The 21859-nt window shown below is 38.3% G+C and overlaps 1 protein-coding gene across 2 annotated transcripts; it reads right to left on the reverse strand.

Annotated features, from left to right (window-relative positions):
• Positions 1 to 1168: 1168 nt before the first annotated feature.
• Positions 1169 to 19660, reverse strand: LOC145213365 (uncharacterized). 2 transcript variants are annotated; one of them, XM_080081613.1, is made up of 25 exons: positions 19532 to 19660; positions 17962 to 18081; positions 17353 to 17484; positions 16945 to 17055; positions 12304 to 12432; positions 11855 to 11971; positions 11678 to 11794; positions 11090 to 11221; positions 10671 to 10784; positions 8941 to 9069; positions 8429 to 8551; positions 7405 to 7521; positions 6890 to 7006; positions 5831 to 5956; positions 5217 to 5327; positions 4710 to 4847; positions 4561 to 4600; positions 4182 to 4353; positions 3855 to 4024; positions 3380 to 3551; positions 3251 to 3318; positions 3008 to 3191; positions 2713 to 2862; positions 2123 to 2228; positions 1169 to 1844 (listed from the first exon to the last, which is right to left on the reverse strand). In XM_080081613.1, the coding sequence occupies exons 1-25, from the start codon at positions 19656 to 19658 to the stop codon at positions 1708 to 1710; spliced, it is 3159 nt and encodes a 1052-aa protein (XP_079937739.1). In that variant the 5' UTR covers positions 19659 to 19660; the 3' UTR covers positions 1169 to 1707. The 2 variants fall into 2 exon arrangements, with proteins under 2 accessions (XP_079937739.1, XP_079937740.1); XM_080081614.1 differs by lacking the exons at positions 8941 to 9069; positions 10671 to 10784; positions 11090 to 11221; positions 11678 to 11794; positions 11855 to 11971.
• Positions 19661 to 21859: the final 2199 nt, after the last annotated feature.

Here is a 21859-nt window from a genome sequence, read left to right on the forward strand (position 1 = left end):
TAATTTAGGCTTTTTAGGCGCCATTAGATGGTATATATATAAAATATAAGTATTTCTTTACATCATACCCATCAAGGGGTCGCGTAGAAATTTCTGTTTTAAAATGGGGTCGCAGTGCAAGAAAGTTTGAGTAGCCCTGCTATAGAGTCTATTGTCCATGTGTGTTATGATGTCACAATAGGAAAAACAATCGCAAAAAGCAATTGCTCTTGGTCCAATTAGGGTGTAATAAACAGTGTGCACTTGTACACAAGATTGTAAAAGCGGTTGAAAAATATTTTTATGTTGGTTAATGATACTTAACATATTTCCCTCCGTGGACCCCCTAAAACCATATGACGGACCTCTTGGGGGTCCGCGAACCCCAGGTTAAGAACCACTGCCCTAACACCTATCAATGGCATACTGTATAAGCTGTCTACATTTCAGCCTTTACAACACTAAAATATCACTCTGGTAAGGGCTTAGCGGGGTAAATACTGGGGCTGTCAACACAAACAAAGTGGGATGCACATCTACATTACTATATCTACCATTTGTGTAAGTTTCGTCCATATCCACCAAACATTTGGTGGCAAATCAAGTCGGACAAACTTAGGGATGTATAAAAAGAAGAAAAAAATGTAAAAACAATTCGAGTAAAATTAATATGTGTCCATAATAACCACACGAAACGAGAATATAGGTGGGTTAATTTTGTATTAAAACAACCACACAAAATAAAATGAAATCTGTGTACATATAGACCAGGGGCGGGCAACTTCTCCAGTCGGCGGGCCTGATATGGGAAAATAAAGTACTTGGCGGGCCGGATTCCCGAATCGATACATTAATCGCGTATTTATCCAGTGATTTAAAACGGATTTTTGACCACCTAAACCAGTGGTCTTCAACCATTTTAGCGAAATCGCCCCCTTGCTAGGGCACTGACTCAATATCGCCCCCCATTATATCTTTTTTTTAAAGTTCTTGACTCTTGAGCATTTGCGTGCAATTAGATTTACCTAGCACCAACGAATGCTTATGTTAACAGTTAAAACCCAATGTAATTGCTACAACAACACTGAGGGTCAATTTCACGCAATTCTAACGCATCCAAGCAAAGTTTGTGACGTCATAGACAAGATAACATCATACGATTATGCGCAAACGATAGCTATTTTTGTTATTTTGATTAAAAGTAATGGGGCATTACTCGGCAAAAGAGAAACCTATACATTCCACATTAATAACTTACACTAGATTTATCAAATTTAAGGATGATACAAAAACTTCGCAGTTTTTGAAGCGCTAGCAGACCTATAGAAAGTGTAAAAGTGAAACAAGTTTGAGGGAAAGCTCGTTACCGTTATATTAAAAAGGTATAGCCGGTCACCATACATAGTGCATACATCAATTTAATGCATACACCACAGACATAGTTTTTTTTGCTTAGATAGTAACGGCGGGAAAGTTTTTTGCTATTGGGAAGCGTTACTGTAATTTGACGTAGTATGCAAGTAGTGGGGGATTGCGGCAGACTGTGGCCGCGGGCCACATTACCATGTATGACCCGGAAACTGTCTGCGGGCCGGTCAAAACCCCGTCGCGGGCCGGATCCGGCCCGCGGGCCTTATGTTGCCCGCCCCTGATATAGACTATAATGATCAGTTTGTCTTTAAAGTCTTTTGTTTAATCATCACATTTTCATTCTTCCAACTCCTCATTCTACATCTCTATCTTTTTCACACCCTTCTTCTTCTTTATCACCATGATAACGGGCAGGATAATAATGATTAACATCATCAGGCAAAGACTCGAGAAGAGGGAGACCTCCATCAGAGTCTCAATACCTCTGTTGGCCTCTAACAAATAGGTGTAAGTGATAAGTTTTAGATATCAGTTCATTCATGTTTTCAAGGCTCACTTTGCGGACTATAATAAATCAATATGTGCTGAAAACTTTATTTGGTTAAGTGGCACACAAGTGTACGTGGTAGTGCCGACTGGACCACGTGACGGGCCGGTTTGTGTTTGATCGCTCTAAGCTACACTTATTTTGAAAACCTCCCCATGTTTTCGACACAAATAAAGTTTAAGAGGCCTCACATATAATCATGAGCAAACTTAATATGTTTCTTACCAAGGCAAGTCTTGCCATCTTTCATCAGAAAATATCCTCCAGGGCAAATACAGTAAGCATCACCTGTCGTGTCGACACCACACATGTGAGAGCATCCCAATTCGTTCTGCAAAACAGTTTAAGTAAGTTATAACCAATGTAGTTACTAGGGATGGGCCAAAACTGCAAACGTTCTGTTTAGTTGAACACCGAGTATCTCACGTTAATGCTTGATGCTCGTCCGAAAAAGCTCGGTCCAATGTGACGTCACAAACATTCTCAATTCCATGCTAGTTTTGAAACTTTTGTATGTCTCTTACGGCACCAGCGGTGTATTAAGCTATATACAGGCCCCAGAAGTAGCTTACGCCTTTTTCCACAATCAAACGCATTTAAAACAACGGTCATTTGTGTTGTTAGGTACTCTTTCGAACACTACATAGTTTCGTATTTTAGCAGAGCATAAATATTCATATTCAATGCTAAGGTAACTTTGTGCAACTGCTCGACTTAGCAACGAAAACAGCGATGCTCGGTATCAACTACTCGGGTTCTGGCTCGGCTCGGCCCATCCCTAGTAATTACACATAAAGTGACAATACAAGTCTTACCTTGTTGCAAGCAAGTTGTTCATCATTGACAAGTTCAGGTGCAAGGACAAATGGTCCAATAGAAATTTTCCTTGTTGCATCATTAGTTTCGTCCATGATTGATCTTTTCATTGGACCGATCAGAGGAGGTTGTATTGGTTCCAGGCAGTCCTAAATAAAGATTTATTGTAAAAGATAAAAAATAGGCAACGAAATAGGCATTTAACAATGATATTTAATTATACGTTTGGTCCATATGGTACCATTTGTTCTGTGTTGATTTACATATGGATCAGGAATAAATTAAACATCATACTATTTTGCAGTCGTTGTTTTCCGTTCTTTCGCAAATGTTCATTTCGCATGTAACCCATATCTCCTGGTTTGCATCTTGAACACCAGTCCAGGTGAACCCCAGGAACGAAAAGTCAAACTGGTGAAAGTTGGTCACGTTGTAGATGACATTCCCACCCGCATCAAGAGGATCAGGTGTGGCACAACTGAAAAAAAGAAATAGTTTAAAGTTAAACTTTCCTTACCCTGAATTACAAGGGCTTACCCTCCGATGATAACAGGATAAACGGTCTCAAGGTCGTTTTCATTGGGCGTGAGAAAACAATCCGACCCCTAAACATTTGAACGAGTAAAACAAGAGTGAGTATTAAAATGTGTTTTTTGGAAACTATACCTGCAAATGCAAGTTGGCGTCAGCTTCCACATCGATGTTAACACCAATGTAAACAGGGGATCCAATTGTTATCGTTTGTTCAGTTTCAATATTAGTAAAACTGTCCGATGTGTAACGAGCCATTTCCATGGTAAATGATGATGATGTTTTGCCCAAATCCACCTCAACGTGACTGCAGAAGAAGTTTTATACGTTAACATATTGCACAGCACGACAGCCAATTTCGCAGCCCTTGTACCGAGCCAGAAACCTATTTTATTGCCTTCGATATTACTATTGAATTATCAGCATGCACATATTAATGACTGGCATTTGCCCTGAGGTGTTGATTCTTACTTACCTTGAATAGACACTCATGCACAAATCACAATCGTCAACTATGAGTTACCTGGATAACTAAGATTGTAAACCAACTGTGCCTATTATTAAAATAGATTAAGATTTGCTATCAAAAATAGGCATATAGATTTCGAACCTGATCATCGCCAGCAGAGGTTGATTCATAGTAGCTATCCCTGAACGGTTGTAAGCGCATTGAAACACCACGACTGCCGATTCCCCATTGCGAGTTATTATGTGTGGCGACAAGCCAGCTGCGACACCAAGCGAGACCTTGTATGTAACCACAATTTCTATTTCGCTTTCCTGCAATGAAACAACACAATGCGTAAACGTGATATAGGAATCTTGACGGCGTACTCAACACAACCAATATTAAAACTGCATTGCAAAAGCCACACAAAGTAGCAGCTCTTCACTAAGGTTACCAAAACACTTCAATCCGCAGTAGTTTGGATCTTACGTTTAAATTTGCGGAACATTGTTCAATTCCAGGAGGGAAAAGCATGTTATATTTGTCAGTGTCGTTGTCCTTTACTGCAACACATCCGACCAGTGGCAACGAATCGTCACCGATCAATTCAAGAAGATCGCCAGCTCCGGGGAGCAAAGATCGGATGGAACTTCCTTTAATGCTGCGGAAACAACTTCAGGTTGAAAACAAATCACAGAAAAAGTAATAAAATAATAATCATAGAAGGGAATATTATTTGCACTTTATTCAACTTTGAGCAAAGTGACACATTTTGTTCAGATTATGGACAGCAAAAGACAACTGACAGTTAAGAGCATCATTTTGTAATGTTAAGAGCATCATTTTGTAATGTTCGAGCAAAACCAACCTCGCAGAAACTCCGGCTGATGTGCAGTTGGTTGTAATCTCTGAAAAACGAAAAAAGACGTTCACAAAGTTCACACTGGAACACTTGGTTAGGTTGGTGGTTCGAATCCCATCTATGCTTTTTAGCTGATGCATATCCTAAAATCGAACCTGGAGCATCTTGAACTTGGCTTGTACAGTTGGCTTCGTCATCGTCAAAGTCAAAACAATCGTGATGTCCATCGCAGACATAATGTTGTGGAAGACAGTAACCAGACCGGCATTGATGGAAGCCAGGTCCGCATTCTCCTGTGAAAAAAATTGCGACAAAATCAATATGATATATTTCCCTTGTTGGAAGCAGTTTGGCATCAGAAACAGTTTAGTTTGGCAATCGCAACATCGATTTTCTGTTAAATAAATAACATATTTAAACCTCATAACAAATCTACTGACAAGTTCATGACAAAGATCAGCCATAAAGCGTTTGTGCAGGTTGGCAATTGCGACAATCATTATGTGAAAACGCAGTATACAAATCATTCGTAACTGTAAACAACGTTTTCCAAAATTGAACTATTGCAAAGCAACGATACCCAAAAGGTCAACAAAATTAATCACAATCGGGTATTTAGACAATCCGGTTGCTGAAAATCCTGATTAACTGTTTCTCCTTACCGGTGCATTCAGCTTCGAAGTCGTCAATGCATATGGAATTGCTACAAGCGTCCTTCATATAATAACACGATCCAGTACAGTTAAATTGATGAACGGGGCAGTTGTCCACATCTACGAGAGAAACAACAAAGTTACTGTTTTTATCGTTCAGTCGACCATAGCGCTTAATACATTCCACGCATAGCGTTACATTTTTTGTTTTTATATTTTGTCCGTAGTGTCATATTTTTTAATACAAATTTTAACAATTTGATGACGCAATTAGAAGCCATTATGAATTAGCTTTCAAATGCAGTCCATTTTGGAAAAGTCCGTGCTAGTTTATGCATGCTTAAATCGGGTTTCTAAACGACCTTCGTCCAGCCCTCTACACTACTCAAATTTACATATTTAAAGTGGGCTTCCTAACAAATCGAGGCAATAACCAATAGCGCTTGTTACATGCACGAATTGGCACTCTGTTGGCGGGTTCTCAATTAGGCTTCATGCAGCCAACCATAGTGCTTGTTATTCTTTAGGCGGGTGTCAAACAATCTCTCTATACATACACGGCTTTCCTGGTAAGTTTTAAAAGAATAAAATAAACATTGTTTGTAAGAGGATCAAGAACTAACCCAGCTCGATTTCACTACATCCATTTTCATCGTGCCCTTGTGGGCAATGTCTCACTCCATCGCACTGAAGATACTGAGGAATACAGTCGCCATTTTCGCACCGAAACTGCTCAGGGCCGCATTGACCTGTATTACAAGCTCTTTTATTGAGTTAAGTTGAGTTTCTTTCGTCCAGTAAAACAAATCGTGGTATTCAACAAGCAAGAAATAGCTGAGCAACGTTAAGACGTTATAAAGCGCAACAAATTAGAGTGCACAATTGACAGATAGAGCATAGGCAAAAATGCAAGGTGGCGGACGTAAAGTATGACGTCATTTTATGTGACGTCATAAATGCGTGAAACCGCAAGGGCTCAAACTCAAAGCCACAAAACTTCAAATAGACTGTTCGTCATTTAAAAAAAATAATGCTATTTATTTTAGAACACACTGTTGTACCGTTTAAAATTGTTTTGGCAATATTTAAAAATGTTCAGTCACGTTGTTGTTGCTTTGTATCACCTAAAATAACCATTTATTACATCACAATTGAATTGTACACAATAATAGCAAAACATTTACTGGCAGCAATTTTGTGTTTGACGTCATAAAAAAGGCACTGACCAAAACAGGTTGCAGTTTTGAGCCACGTTTCTTTGCTTTTTCGCTAGCACATTCATTTAAAAGCTAAATCGCTCCTGATTTTTAGTTTTGACGATATTTTGTGCCAAACCGCAACAACAATCAAAAATATCCACGGTGGCCGCCACCGTGCTTTACAAACCCAAAGTGGCGGCGCCACCCCGCCACCCCGCCACCCCGCCACCCCGCCACCCCGCCACCCCGCCACCCCGCCACCCCGCCACCCCGCCACCCCGCCACCCCGCCACCCCGCCACCCCGCCACCGCCTACTCGGCGCCTATGAGATAGAGGGTGAACGCGCTGTACGTATATCCCGTTAATTTAAAAAAAACTTTTGAGTTAAAAAAAATTGGGCTTAATGGCCATCTTTAAACATTTTACTGAGGCCAGCAAGCCTACATCGCCATCTAGCGGACTACGATTAAAATAAACCCTACCATCACATGAGGGCTGCTCGTCAAGCTCTGGACAAGATGCCGGGCACAAGCTCCAAAGAGGTAGGCATTGCATCGAAGGTTTGCATTGGAATTCGTTGTATCTGCATCCCTCAGAATCTGGAAGTGACAAATGAAGCTTTTCATCATTGGAAACGCTACTAAACTTTTATACATGATAACGACTCAACGTGGCACTGAAATAGTTAAGACTGCGGAACAAAAGCTCAGCATTGAACCGCCACTGTCGCGAACAGTTTCATCGAAAAGATGCTTTGCTTACCATTGTTCGAAATTTTGGAACATTATAAATTCCGTTAGGACTGCGCTTGTTACGGGCGTTATGTGACTGGGGCTCACTAGAAAGTGAGGTTGGCGTATTGTGGGTAAATACCACTAGGTAAAAATGTTGGGGGACCAGTCGAAATGGCCCGATAAACTTATGTATATTTTAGGACCAAAACGCTGGAACAAGCCCAAACCGGTCGATTGAGTAAATTATACAAATCTGTCAGTACTTCTTGGGCAATCAACTTCATCATAGCCATCGGCACAATCCACTCTTTGGTCACAAACCCTAAATTGAGGAATACATGCTCCAGATTGACATGTATATTCGCCAGGTCCGCAATTTCCTGCAAGAAAGAACGAAGTTTAATTAGTGGGACTTTGTGTTTCCTGGTGGAAAAATTGTTGAGTGTAATCACGCACATGTAGTGGCTAGTAAGCAACACAAGTCTGCCAACGATTAATTTAGATCAGGGTTTATCTTGATTTAAATATATAAGTCATAAAATAGCTCAAAGTAATCACTTCCTACGAGAGTATTTAAGCATGTGGATTATATCCCTCTATAGTTGGCAAAACGCATAAAAGTATCTAAAGCATGTTTCTTACATCATAAACGGATCAAATGTACCAAAGCCTTCGCTATTGAAACGCCTTTGTTTTGTTTAATGTGATGGAATAAATGAATCTTGTCAGTAGAGAAGACTCTATAATGTGCTACATAATATTACAGTTTAACAGTAGCACTATCTGACTCGAATTACCCGGAGCACAGTTTTAGAACGTTAGGGCTTGTAAGATATGTGGGTCTCGCGTGTCACTTGCAAGGACAACGGGCTTGCTTATTTAACAAATTGGTCGTTCAACTGGTGTAATGCTAAACAAATGACTAGTTGTTTTTATCAAGAACTTGTATTTTTGCTAACGTTTCTCCCACCAGAACGGTAGGGCTTCATCAGAGCAATACATGATGTATTGCGAGCAACAAGCGAGAAAAACAACTAGTATTTTGTTTAGCATTACACCAGTTGAACGACAAATCTGTTAAATATGCAACCTGGTGGACGAAACGCTTGTTCAGTATTTTCTATTAACAGGCTTGCTGTTAAAAAAAAACTGTTGACCTCTGATTTAGATCACAATACCAACACTGTTATGCCACACAACAAGTGAAAGATAAATTGAACAAAAACATCAAACAAAATCCGATACTTTTTCATAAAATCTTATCAACAGTAAATATGTATTACTAACCGTCACAATTAATTTCGTCATCGCCCATAGAACAATGCGAAAAACCGTCGCATACATAATTTAGACTGAGACAACCACCGCCAAGGCATTGGTATGTATGATAAGGACAGGTTCGTACGGGTTCTGTCAACAAATACAGTTTAGTTGCATTTTCTCTTGGAACTTATGCTTATGGAAATCACAACTGTATTAAACGAATCGATTTGTTTTCGCAACGACGCTGGTTCAAATCCCAACACAATCACTTGTTTTAATCTTTCAAAAAATACTAAATTCCAATGGAGTCAGCCTAGCAAACATGAGAGCTTATAACTATTCTACGGCTCTCAAGAGGTTGTAGTGTATTCGCCTTGTAGTTGTAAGACTGATGGTTCTAATATCAGCTCAACCTACAAGATGGACCAGTGGTTACTGCAATCCCCTTCTTGTGATCATAAATATTTCAAATCGGAAAAACTGCGGTTGTGGAGTTAAAACCAAAACAAAATCCTACACTTTGCATAAAAACAAACCTTGAACTTGGCCTGTACAGTTGGCTTCGTCATCGTCAAAGTCAAAACAGTCATGAAATCCGTCGCAGACATACTTTCCCGGAAGACAGAAACCGGATCGGCACCGATGCTCGCCAGGCAAACACTCTTCTATAATAGTAATGGAACGTAAGCTAGAACGGCGGTTTAGCACATTTTGAAATGGCACGTACACTATGGCAATTTTAAAACATGTAGATATATTCCCTACACTTGTTTTATTATGGATCCCATAATAGCAATCGTTTTCTAAGTTTAGTTTGCTTCCGCGTTGGAATCTCGTTGTAAATAAAAGTTGTAAATAAGACCTTTATAAGATAACCTTAATAAGTTTTGGTGGTACTAGTTTAAACAAGACGATGAATAAATGCATAAATAATCATGCTATATGAGGCATATCTATCAAAATCGCATTTAATTCGGCCATTGTTTGTATAGTTTACTCACAATAGTGGGGTAAGTAGTGGGGCTACATGGTGAAACTTAACAATTAACAACTCAAATGGCATATTCTGCAAACTGTCCAAATTTCATCGTATTCGGAAATTGCTTAAAATATTCGCCCATTTTTTAGGGCTAGTGGGGTAACTGGTTGGGCTACAGTGCAAGATGTAACTATTGACACCTCGAAATCACATCTTACTAACAAAATTTTATTCAATTCGATCTTGTTTACATATTTCACCCATTTGGCGAGTTAATGGAGTAAATAGTGGGGCTACACAGTAAAACATATTCATCGACACCTTAAAACAGTGTATTTTATGAGCTGTACAATTTTATTCAATATGCGGAAATTGTTTGAAAGTTCGTCCGTTTCAGGGGGCCAGTAGAGTAACTGATGTGGTTCTACAACCAAACTGATTAAATGTGACACAATTATTGCGTCAAGCATGATCTGTGGCGCCCCCAGTGTCCATCCTGTAACGCGATACACGACGTGGCAGGTGAATGCACGTGAGTCGTGCTTGGAACTTGCCGGTTTTTATATTGTCAACAAAGATTGCAATAACTGACAAGTGCAGGTCTATATCAAACTGAAAAGGCGTGTTAAAAAATTGGCGAGCACGCCAGGACCTGCTTCAGTTGTTGCAGAGAGAAGAATTTTTATACCTTTTAAACAAAAAGTGCATGGAAAAACTTCACCGAAGAAAAACAGCCTGCCTTGTGTTTTCTATATGCAGTAATTACGTCACAATCGCATTTTTTGTTGCCCATCAAGGATGTCGCGTGTTTGCAAGGTAGAGCTATTAACGTATGGACTCACAGTTATAAATGTTTTTGTTGAAAACCGGTAAATGGCGTAAACAGCGCAGATATTTAAATTAACAGTGAAACTGAAATAAGGTTGGGGACTAAATTTAACATAAAAAACTGGCTTTATGAGTTCAATTTATTGTTAATATTATTATAAAACCTTAGACTAACGCATTAATAGCTCTAACCGTTAGTATTTTTCACAAAAATAGCGTTTTGAAATAATGCGTGCGCCCCTTACCGGAAAACAGTAAACCAGGCAACTCTGAGTTCTTACGTTAGTAGCTTTATCTGTTTGCAAGTCAGTTGTTTTACAAAATCCAGAATTCTGAATGTCATTTCAAGTGAAATAAGAAGGTGACACGGATCCTCTGTAGCTAATTTAAACAATTTTGTTTTATGACCCTCAGCAGAAAGTGGAATATTAGGCGTTTAAGTGATATATTATTTTTTACCTGCTACACATGTGTTGATATAGTCATCAAAGCAGAATCCGTTACAAGCTCTATCAATGGGGGTACAACCACCATCATCACACCAGACTTGATGCAAGGTGCAGTTGTTTGCATCTGCAAAGTGAAGAAAAAAAGGTAATCGAAAAGTCAATCATTGCGCTTGTTATGTAGACGACTCAGCACGCTTGAAGTGGATTTCCTAACGAGCTTTGCGCAGTGAATCATCACTCTTGTTATGTACACGACTCAGCACGCTTAAAGTAATTACGTTTCCTAACGAGTTTTGCGCAACCATAGCGCTTGTTACAACGACTTTGTACACCCAAATCGGGTTTTTTAACCAGCTTTACGCATTCTACGTACCGCATGTAGCCAAACGGCGTTGCAAGTAACATTGAACGGCCTATTTAAAAACTGACCTGTTATAAAATCACTTTCGCCACAATCCTTTTCATCTTCCCCACCTGGACAATCCGCTAAACGATCACAACGGTAATATTGAGGGATGCAGGCTCCGCCATCGCAACGAAATTCATCGGAATCGCATTGACCTGGACAGTATTGTTTATACTGACTGGCTTCTTAATTGTAAACTCATTGGACAATTACATGTATTCTGAAGACACCATCTACATCTTTGAGCCTACATGTTTATTTACTATGATGATTTTGGATGTAAATTTTGCCACTTGCTTTACACAAAGAGTGTTAAAAAATTTGAAAACTGTCTCTGTTATATTAAATATAACGACAGTATGACGAAAAATAAAATACATTCCGTTAATACCCTACAAATACATCCATGCAACTATTTAAAGCAGACCTCGTAAAAATAAGACGATACCGTTAGGAATTGTTCAATTAGTTTGCGAGCTCAGTTGATGGTAGCAACTTGTCAACCATTACGAGCAAAGTCATTATTTGATTTGTAGACAAAATTTACAAACGAGTCCTTCTCTTTGACGATAACCAAAAAAGTTGTCCAAAAGATGCCAGCACACTCTTACCATCACAGACAGGCTGCTCATCTCCCTCTGGACAAGATGGCGGACACAAGCTCCAAATAGGCAGGCATTGCATCGAAGGTTTACATTGGAATTCGCCGTATCTGCATCCCTCAGAATCTGGAAGTAAAAATTACCCCGAAACGGTCAATTAAGTAAATTATACTAATATGTAAGTACTTCTTGGGCAATCAACTTCATCTTCGCCATCGGCACAATCCACTCTTCGGTCACAAATCCTAAATTGAGGAATACATGCTCCAGATTGACATGTATATTCGTCAGGTCCGCAATTTCCTACAAGAAGGAACAAAATCAAGCAACAACATGTGGGATTTATTCGAAGACCCTTTAATATGCCACATTAAATTAATCTACAAACTGGACCAGTGGTTACTGCATGCACCTCACAATCGCAAAGTTTGAGGTTGTAATCCCAGCTCAACCTACAAGCTGGATCAGTTGTTACTTCAATCACCTTGCAATCGTAAGGTTTAATCGTAAGGTCTAGTCCTAGCATAAAAAGTGGTTACTGTACTTTCTTGTGATGATAAATATTTCAATTCGTAAAAACTGCACTTGTGGAGTTAAAATCAAAACTAAATCCAACACTATGTATGAAAACAAACCTTGAACTTGACCTGTACAGTTGGCTTCGTCATCGTCAAAGTCAAAACAGTCATGATATCCGTCGCAGACATACTTTCCCGGAAGACAGTAACCGGATCGACACCGATGCTCGCCAGGCAAACAGTCTTCTATAGTGGTAATGGAATGTAAGCTAAAACGGTTGCTTAGCACATTTTGAAATTTCACGTACACTATAGCAATTTTTAAAACCTGTTGAGATATTTCCCTACTTGTTTTATTATGGATCCCATATTAGCAATCGTTTTTCTAACTTTGGTTTGCTTCTGCAGTGGAAACTCGTGTGTCCAGACACACAGGCAAAGTTGTAAACTTAGAAAACCGTATGGCAGAAAGGCATTTATAAGATAACCGTAATAAGTTTTGGCTGTATTAGTTTAAACAGGGCAATAAAAAATTCCAAAAACAATAATCATTCTATATGACACTGTGTGTAGTATATTACAAATCACGAGTCACCAGAAACGCAGTACGACAGATGGAGACAACAGTCGCATATAATAACAGACTGAAAACTTTGACAAGTCTCAAGTCGTCCACCTTTTTATTTAGACATATATATTTCACCTAAGTAATAGGCATCGTCAGTATCTAAAAACAAACAGCGCTAAAATCGTTTGGTATGTTTCTATGTGATCATTAATATTTAGTGTACTTATGCTTGCTGATTCTTGCTTAACATTTTCGACTCTAAAATATGTTTTATCAGGTTGTTTGTTTAATGCGGGCTCTGATTTGGGCGCCTTGCATTTCTTTTTCCTGCTGTTTTCATATGTTCTTCTTTTAAATTAATAAACTTGATATTAGCTCCAAAAAAGTCATTGGGGCATATTTATGCTTTAAATCAGTTTATCTAAAACGTCCTGACTTTGTTTGGTAGTTTACTTATCATTACATTTTGTTTTGAATTGAGAAAGCAATAGTTGCTTTATCAATTTTATGTTTTCTATGAGGTAGTTTTCATTTTCAAAATTTGAAAAATGAGATGAGTCAAAAATTATTGCCATGGTAAAAGCCTATGCTCCGTTGCGCCACCTTTTGGAAATTAGCACGACTGTCTGTGAGTTCATGTGTTAGTAGCTTTACCCAATCGGCCAACGTTAAAAATTATGACCACTGGAGGTGTGTTTAGCAACAACAGTTGATTCTTGTGAAGTTACAAGCAACCGTACTTTTTTTGTTTTTTATCTTTTGTAGAGGCCCCTCCCCACCTCAACATGTGACGAAAGACCGATAAAACAAATTATCATGTCGTCTCAATTGAAAAAAAAGGTTAAGGACAAAATGACAGGAACATAAAAATGTGGGGTCAAATATTCACGTAAAAGAGTTTATCAAATTGACCGGATTAAAAACTTAGTACTAACCAGTGAGTCGAACCGGAACTGAACTCAAACCCGCAAACCGGTTTGAGCGGTTAATTTCATTAAACCCGAACCGAACCCGAACCGCTAATTATGATTTTCTAAAAACCGGAACCGGAGTTGAACCCCATATTTTGTTTGGCGTTGAACCCGAACCGGAACCGAACCAGTGAAAAATGCAGTCTGTTTTATATTTTGCGCATTTTTTTCAAAAAAACGCACAAAAGATAACACTTATAGGGCGTGTCAAAAATGACAGTGCACGGGCAAAATTCTTTTGAAGTTTTGTAAGGCCAGGTAGATGATGGATAAAATGTAATTAAAATGAAAAAAATGAACTGGTTTAAAAACCGCAAACCGGTTCGGACCGGATAATTTGCCCGAACCGGAACAAAACCCGAACCCGAAAATATTCATTTTAAAAAACCGGAACCGAACCCGAACCCTTAAAAACAAAACCAAGTGAACCGGAACAGAACCTGAACCCATATGACAAGCGGTTCGACTCCCTGGTACTAACGTTTAAATTAGTGTGTACAGAAAGGCTTGGCTTGAACAGCGTATGTTATTCAATAAATCAGTGTCACTTTCTGGATCAGCCAACAGGGAGGCGAGAGACATTGCATACAAAAAGGCAGTGTTAATAAAACGCAGTTTCAGTTAACTTCACGCTTTAAGACAAAGCGATATGACGTCGTAAAAAAAAACAATTAGATGTTACGGCTGGCAGGTACAACGTTTATAACGTTCTGTGAAAATAAAACGATCAACACGAACGTAAAAGCCGTAGAAAGTTTACTCTACGTGGCAGTGCTTTGGGATTGTAGTTTATCGGCATCAATTGCGAATTTAGTTTCGAAAATTGTATCTTCGTATCGTGGTAAAAAGATCCGTTGATCGTTAGTCAGCGATACCAAAATCTTAGCTGCGATTTTCTTTTGTAAAGACGTCTGGATTTATACCAAGTACTTATTTCGGAAATCTGATTTTTGTTTTTCCTTAATTATTTTTACCCGCCAAATGGATGACGATTTGATTAATAACAGGTGAGTTTTCGAATCGTAATGGTTTAGTAAAGTTAAATAAAAATTGGGGTCAAAAGGGGATGGAAATTCTTTTTGGAGAATTTCGTGTAAAAGCGTTGTAATCTTTTGTACAAAAGTCCTACCATTTGAAGGCTTTTGTACAGTGAGGTAGGCATATTGTTGTTCAAAGTTGGTAAACGTACATCCCAGGCTTTTATGCGCAAGAAGAGTCATATGAAGTCATCAAAATTCATCAGAGATGACCTGGATGTGCAAGAAGAGTCATATGAAGTCATCAAAATTCATAAAAGATGTCCTAAAAGTGCAAGAAGAGTCATATGAAGTCATCAAAATTCATAAGAGATGACCTGGATGTGCAAAAAGATTCATATAAAGTCATCAAAATTCATGAGAGTTGACCTGGATGTGCAAGAAGAGTCATATCAGGTCATCAAAATTCATGAGAGATGACTTGGATGTGTAAGAAGAGTCATATGAAGTCATCAAAATTCATATGAGATGACCTGGATGTGCAAAAAGAATCATATAAAGTCATCAAAATTCATGAGAGTTGACCTGGATGTGCAAGAAGAGTCATATCAGGTCATCAAAATTCATGAGAGATGACTTGGATGTGTAAGAAGAGTCATAAGAAGTCATCAAAATTCATATGAGATGACCTGGATGTGCAAGAAGAGTCATATGAAGTCATCAAAATCCATGAGAGATGACCTAAATGTGCAAGAAGAGTCATATGAAGTCATCAAAATTCATGAGAGATGATCTAAATGTGCAAGAAGAGTCATATGAAGTCATCAAAATGCATAAGAGATGACCTGGATGTGCAAGAAGAGTCATATGAAGTCATCAAAATTCATGATAAATGACCTGGATGTGCAAGAAGAGTCATATGAAGTCATCAAAGTTCATGAGAGATGACCTAAATGTGCAAGAACAGTCATATGAAGTCATCAAAATTCATGAGAGGTGTTCTGGAGAGGCAAGAAGAGTCATATGAAGTCATCAAAATTCATGAGAGATGACCTGGCTGTGCAAGAATCTATACTCCTCCACGTATGAGTTGATCCTGAATGGTTGGGAGAAAGTTCTCACTCTGAGAGAGAAACAGAGGTGAAACTGTCAAGGATGTGGACAGTTACGCAAAGATAAAGAAAGAAACTAACTCTTTTCCGGTTTCTGTTTAGGGAAAAACACTCGGAAAAGCACCAAAAGGTTAAAGTCTTGTCAAAGGACAGAGGAGAAAGGACAAAGGTTGGCAACGACTTAGGGGAATTCCCTTCGACAAGAGAAAGTCCAGAAAAAGGGCAAGTGCAAGAGTAATCAACGAGAGTCGCTGAGTGTTTGCCAGCACAAGCCTAAAGGCAAGCAATGGCACTACCCTTCACACACTCTACATCAACTCTCTTTAGCGCCGAAGGTGTCGCTCGCTGCTCTATTTTAGAGATCAAAAGCACGACACGGTAGCGCTAGAGAGATATAGGCAGAAGAACTATTTGTTTGTGGTGCTTTTCATAATTAAAGACGGTGAAGTCCCTCGTGGCTAACGAAGTAAATGGAACATCTACATGCCTACATCTACCAGCTGTAAAAGTTTTGTTCAAATCCAAGATTTCATGTCAAAAGTGCATGGACAACTTTTACCAAAAAAACAACAACAACCTGGCTGATGTTTTCTATATGCAGTAAGAGATCGCAGTAATATTATTACGTCGCAATCGTATTTTGTTTTGTTGCTCATAAAGAATGTCCCATGTTTGCAAGGTAGAGGTATTAACTTAAGAACTCACCGTTGAAATGATTTGGTAACAAACGGTGGATGGCAGTTATTTTAATTAGCAGTGAAACTGGGATAGGGTTGGGGACTAAATTTAACTTAAAGAACTGGCTTTTTAGGTTGAATTTACTGTTATTATTTTTATTTACCCCAGACCAACCCTAAAAGCCCTAACCGCCAGCATTTTTACACATATTGCGTTTAAAATATTGCGTGCGCCCCTTACCGGAAAATTAGCAAACCAGGAAATTGTGAGTTCTTAAGTTAGTAGCTTTATCTGTTTGCAAGTCAGTTGTGTTACAAAATCCAGAATTCTGAATGTCATTTTACGTAACATAGGATGGTAACACAGCCTCTGTAGCTAATTTAGACAATTTTGTTTTACAACTTACAGTAAAAAGTGGAATAGTAGGCGGTTAAGCGGAATATGACTTTTACCTGCTAAACATCTGTTGGTATAGTCAGCCAAACAGTTTCCGCTACAAGCGTTTTCAATGGAGACACAATACCCATCACACAGGACTTCATGCAAGGTGCAGTTGTTTGCATCTGTGTGATGAAAAAAAGGTAATCAAAAAGTCAGCCATTGCGCTTGTTATGACAAGACTTGTCGCGTTTAAAGTGGGTTTTTAAACGAGCTTCGCGTAGTCTTAAATGCACATAAACGACTTAGCACGCTTGAAGTGGGTTTCCTAACGAGCTTCGTTCAATCAACCATAATGCTTGTTACACAAACGGCTTTGTACGCTTAAAGTGGGTTTTCTAACGATCTTTGCGCAATCCACCATATCGCAAGTAGCCAAACGACTTTACAAGTCAAATTGAACGGCTTATTTATAAAGTCACCTGTTATAATATCACTTTGGCCACAATCCCATTCATCTTCCCCACCTAGACAATCCTGGTAACGATCACAACGGTAATATTGAGGGATGCATGCTCCGTTTTCGCAAGTGAATTCATCAGCACCACATTGACCTGGATAACAGCAACGTTTATACTGACTGACTTCTTTATTATAAACTCATTGAACAACTACATGGATTCTGAAGACGGCATATATATCTTTGAGCCTACATGTTTGTTTATTATGATGATTTTGAGTGTAAATTTTGTCACTTGCTTCGCACAAAGATGGTGCTACAAGGTTTGGAAAAATGTGAAAACTGTCCCTGTTGTATTAAATATAACGACAGTATGACGAAAGATAAAATACATTCCGTTATTTAATAATTAAATACTACATCCAAGCAACTATTTAAAGCAGACTTCTTTAATTTGTTCGGTTGATGAACGCATCTTGTCAACCATTATGATCATTGTATTAAGAGCAAAGCAAATAGTTCATTGGCAAACACAAATTACAAACGAGTCCTTCTATTTGGCGAAAACTTAAACCTTGTCCAGAGGATACCAACACAACATCATGTGCCACCTTGAGCATCACCATCTTACCATTACAGATTGGTTGCACGTCGCCAGCTGGGCAAACGTTTGGTATACATTTGGCATAATATAGCTTACATTCCATTGAGGGAAAACATTGAAATTGGTGATACCTGCAACCCTCCGTATCTGAAAGCAAAGAATTTTGATAACGTTTTGGCATTTAGAGACAACCAACCCTAAATAACTAAACGTGCCACATTTAACTTATTTAAGTCTCTTGTTTGTTTTTATTAAATTTAGAAATATACAAATTAAATACAGAACGAAAGCTTTTAAATGTTCTCAAACTAAACAATCTTTTCCGGTTTTGATCCGACATAGTTAAAGCAGAACGAGCATGCGGTTCTTCCTTAGCACTGAACCGTGACGGATCAGGAAATGGATCGGACCATGACAATAAATAGGGTGTAAAGTCTCAAAGGTTTTTGTTTCAACTTGCAAAAGACCAAAAGACAACTTGTACATTTTTGAACATGTTCAAAAAGGTTTGGAACGATAAAACAGCATTGCAATACCTGAACAAACTACAAAACATGATTGAGTTCTGTTTTAAAACGACCATAAACAATTCTTTACAGGAAGTCCTTCTGAAACTGTGCTTTTTGAACAATGTGCAGTTTTATATTGTTTGCCAAACACGGGCTAATAACGCAACGCCGTTGTGCACTTAAGTTTTAGGAAAGAAGTGGCCAAGTCTTAAAACGTCTAGTTTTTTAACTTTTGTTAATCAAGAACGTTTGCTTGACATGTACGAAACCAAAGTACCGTTTTAATCACTTCTAAGCGCTATAACCAAAAATATGCGCGATAACTTAATAAAACCACATAGCTGTGATGTCTAATCATCAAAAAGTCTGCCTATTAAAATAGCCCATGGACTCATTAGGCAACGATTTACCGCTATACATTAAATCGCCACAGTTGTAAACCAGAGAATTACTCCCTTGGGCTTTCCGATGTACACATATTATGAGCTGTAAAGGTAACCGTTTGGTTAAACCAGCCAAAATTTTAAAAATTAAACGAGTAACCCACTAGAAACAATTGTTTAAAATTTCAGCACATCAGGGCTTGTATTTTGTGACCGAAAAGACTGGAAAAGCTAAAACGCAATGTATTGAGCTTTAAGAGGTAAAAATGGTTAAATCGAAACAAGTTACAAAAATCTTGGAATGACTTTCATTGCACCAACAAACAAAGCATAAAACTCCTAGATCGTGTACTTGAGTCTGAGAATTGTGGTCAGCAACTAAGAGCTATGTAAATTTGAAAACTCGGAGCATTCTATTTTGTCCGAAAGCGTGTAACAAACCCGCGTTTTATAGAAAAAAAATGACAAAAAAATACGGACAAAAACAATATGTGTACCCTTCAGGAAAGGGGGCCTATAATCACTTCGTCGTTCTGATATAGCCTAATCGAAATTACAATTATATTCTCGTTCTGATAAACCTACATCGAAACTAGTCTAAGACATGTTTAACAAAGGGCGACCTTATGTAGCCTAAGAACGTTTTTTTGCACATAAAAACGGCGATCCATAGCTAACAAGCTTTCCAGAAAGTCTGTCACTTACTTGTGCAGTTGTCTTCGTCGTCTCCGTGAGCGCAATCAATAAAACGGTCACATTGTCTAGATAGAGGGATACAGTCTCCTGATTGACACTCGTATTCGTCAGCTGCACAGTTTCCTGCAAAAAGCATTAGAGTTGAATTATGAATGCATGAGGATAGGAAAACAAAAACTAGAAGTGTGGTTTACACATATTGTCATTGTATAATATAGAAAGATACGGTGGCTCTTTCAAAATAATTTATAAGGAAAGAAGGAACACATCTACATTAATGTGATTTTGTATGGCTCGTGCCAGAACATATTATTTCCATCGATACGAAGTTGTGTAGTGTGTAACTAAGCTACAGACAGTGGATTATGGTTTTACCTGTCGGCTCCCATGAGTGCACCTATCGATAAGACATTGGTCATATAGAGTAGCCTATATAGGCTAGTTCGGTGTCAGAAAAGGATTGTATAAGAAAGCAAAACAAACTTACCCCAAAACCAACAAGACTAAACCTAAAAGTCCCAAAAAATCTCTTGACAAATAATAGGCTAATCTGAGCACACACAAAAAATAGAATAGTGGTTTTCCTATATATTGCCAGTTTATATACACTACATCATATTTAACGATGTATCACATTTACCATTTACTATATTTATAATGGATATATATTTGGCACCTCCATTTCATTGGGTCCCTATCTTTTTCCTGCACTTTATAACATAATTGTTTCTGCAAGCATAATCTAATGGGTCCCCACAGATGCATATGCGATTTGGTAACAGTAAAAATAGGGCACAATCATCGTTAGATATTTACCAATTTACTATACACATCATTTGATCTACACATATGATGGTTTTTGCATGCAAAAACCCATGGGTCCCCACACGCGCGTTTGTGTGGGTTTATGGTAAACAAACATCCTGGTTATTTGTAGATTCTTAATAAAAAACATAACCACATTTAGCCTTAACCCAACTTTAAAAGTTTTGTCCGTATTCTTTTTGCATCATTATTGTCATATAATTACAAAAAACAGTAAATAAGAACAGGAAAAATACTTTCAATTTAATCTCATGCTTTGACCTTGATATTGTCGTTCAAGGTCAGTTTTTAAACACAATTTTCCAAAACTAAATATGTACTTGATAACTTAGTAAAACGACATAGCAAAGCTGCGCAAAAACAGCTGATTTCTAATCACCAACACGACTGTCTGGTAAAACGCCCGTCCTGACGTCAAGCTGCGCAATCCCGCTGCATTCACACTCCTTAATCGTAAACAAGTGAATTACTACTTTGAGAGTTGAGACTTCTATCTGACGGACAGTGTACACATATTATGGGCTGTAAAAGTAACTATTTGGCCGATTAAGGCAATTTTTAAAATACTAAACAAATAACCTACTGCAAACAATTGTTTAATATTTCATCACATTAGGGCTTGTATTTCTGGCCTAAAACTTATTATGTTGGGGTTTAAAGGGTAAAAATGGGTGAATCCAATAAAAAGTTACAAAATTCTTTAGAATAGCTTACATTGCACTAACCAACAAAGCATGAAACCCTCAGATTATGTACTTGGGTCAAAACAGCCGTTTTTAATTTTTAGCGTTTTGGGGGCCAGTGGTTGAACCACAGGGTTATTTGGGGTCAAACTTCAGGAGGATTAAATTCGGAACAATAACTAACATCTGTGCAAATTTGAATAAATTTAAAACACTCTTTCTTGATCAAACGCATTTAACAAACCAGGGTTAGACAGAAACGAATATTTTGGGGTTTAAGGGGTGAAACTGGGTAAATCTTTTTTTAAGGTACAAAATTCTTTGAAATGCCTTATATTGCACCAAACAACAAAGCATATAACTCCTTAATGAAGTACTTTAGCAAGTATAGCCGTTTAAAAAAAATACGTTTTGGGGGGCTGTGGGTGAACCGAGGGATCAAACGGGGTCAAAATTTACATGGACCATCTTTAGACCAATATCTATAATGTGTGTAAATTTGAAAAAGTTTGAACCATTCATTCTTGACCAGAACGTGGTTACAAATCTGCGTTAGAAAGAAAAAAAGAAAAAAAAATATAGACAAAAACAATATGTGTCCCCTTCAGGAAGGGGACCCATAATTACCATCACAATTATCCTCATCATTGCCACAATGTGAAAATCCGTCACATCGAATGTTCGTTAGATAGCAATTTCCGTCACCACATAAAAATCTGTGTTCTGTACAGACTTGCCCAGAACCTGCCACAAATAAAGTGAATAATACATGCCGTAACTGCTGTTGCCAAAATGGCGTAGTGGTTAACACTGACACCCCGTACTCGCA

Source organism: Phallusia mammillata, chromosome 2 (assembly GCF_965637545.1).
Source record: "Phallusia mammillata chromosome 2, kaPhaMamm4.hap1.1, whole genome shotgun sequence".
Lineage (NCBI taxonomy): Eukaryota > Metazoa > Chordata > Ascidiacea > Phlebobranchia > Ascidiidae > Phallusia > Phallusia mammillata.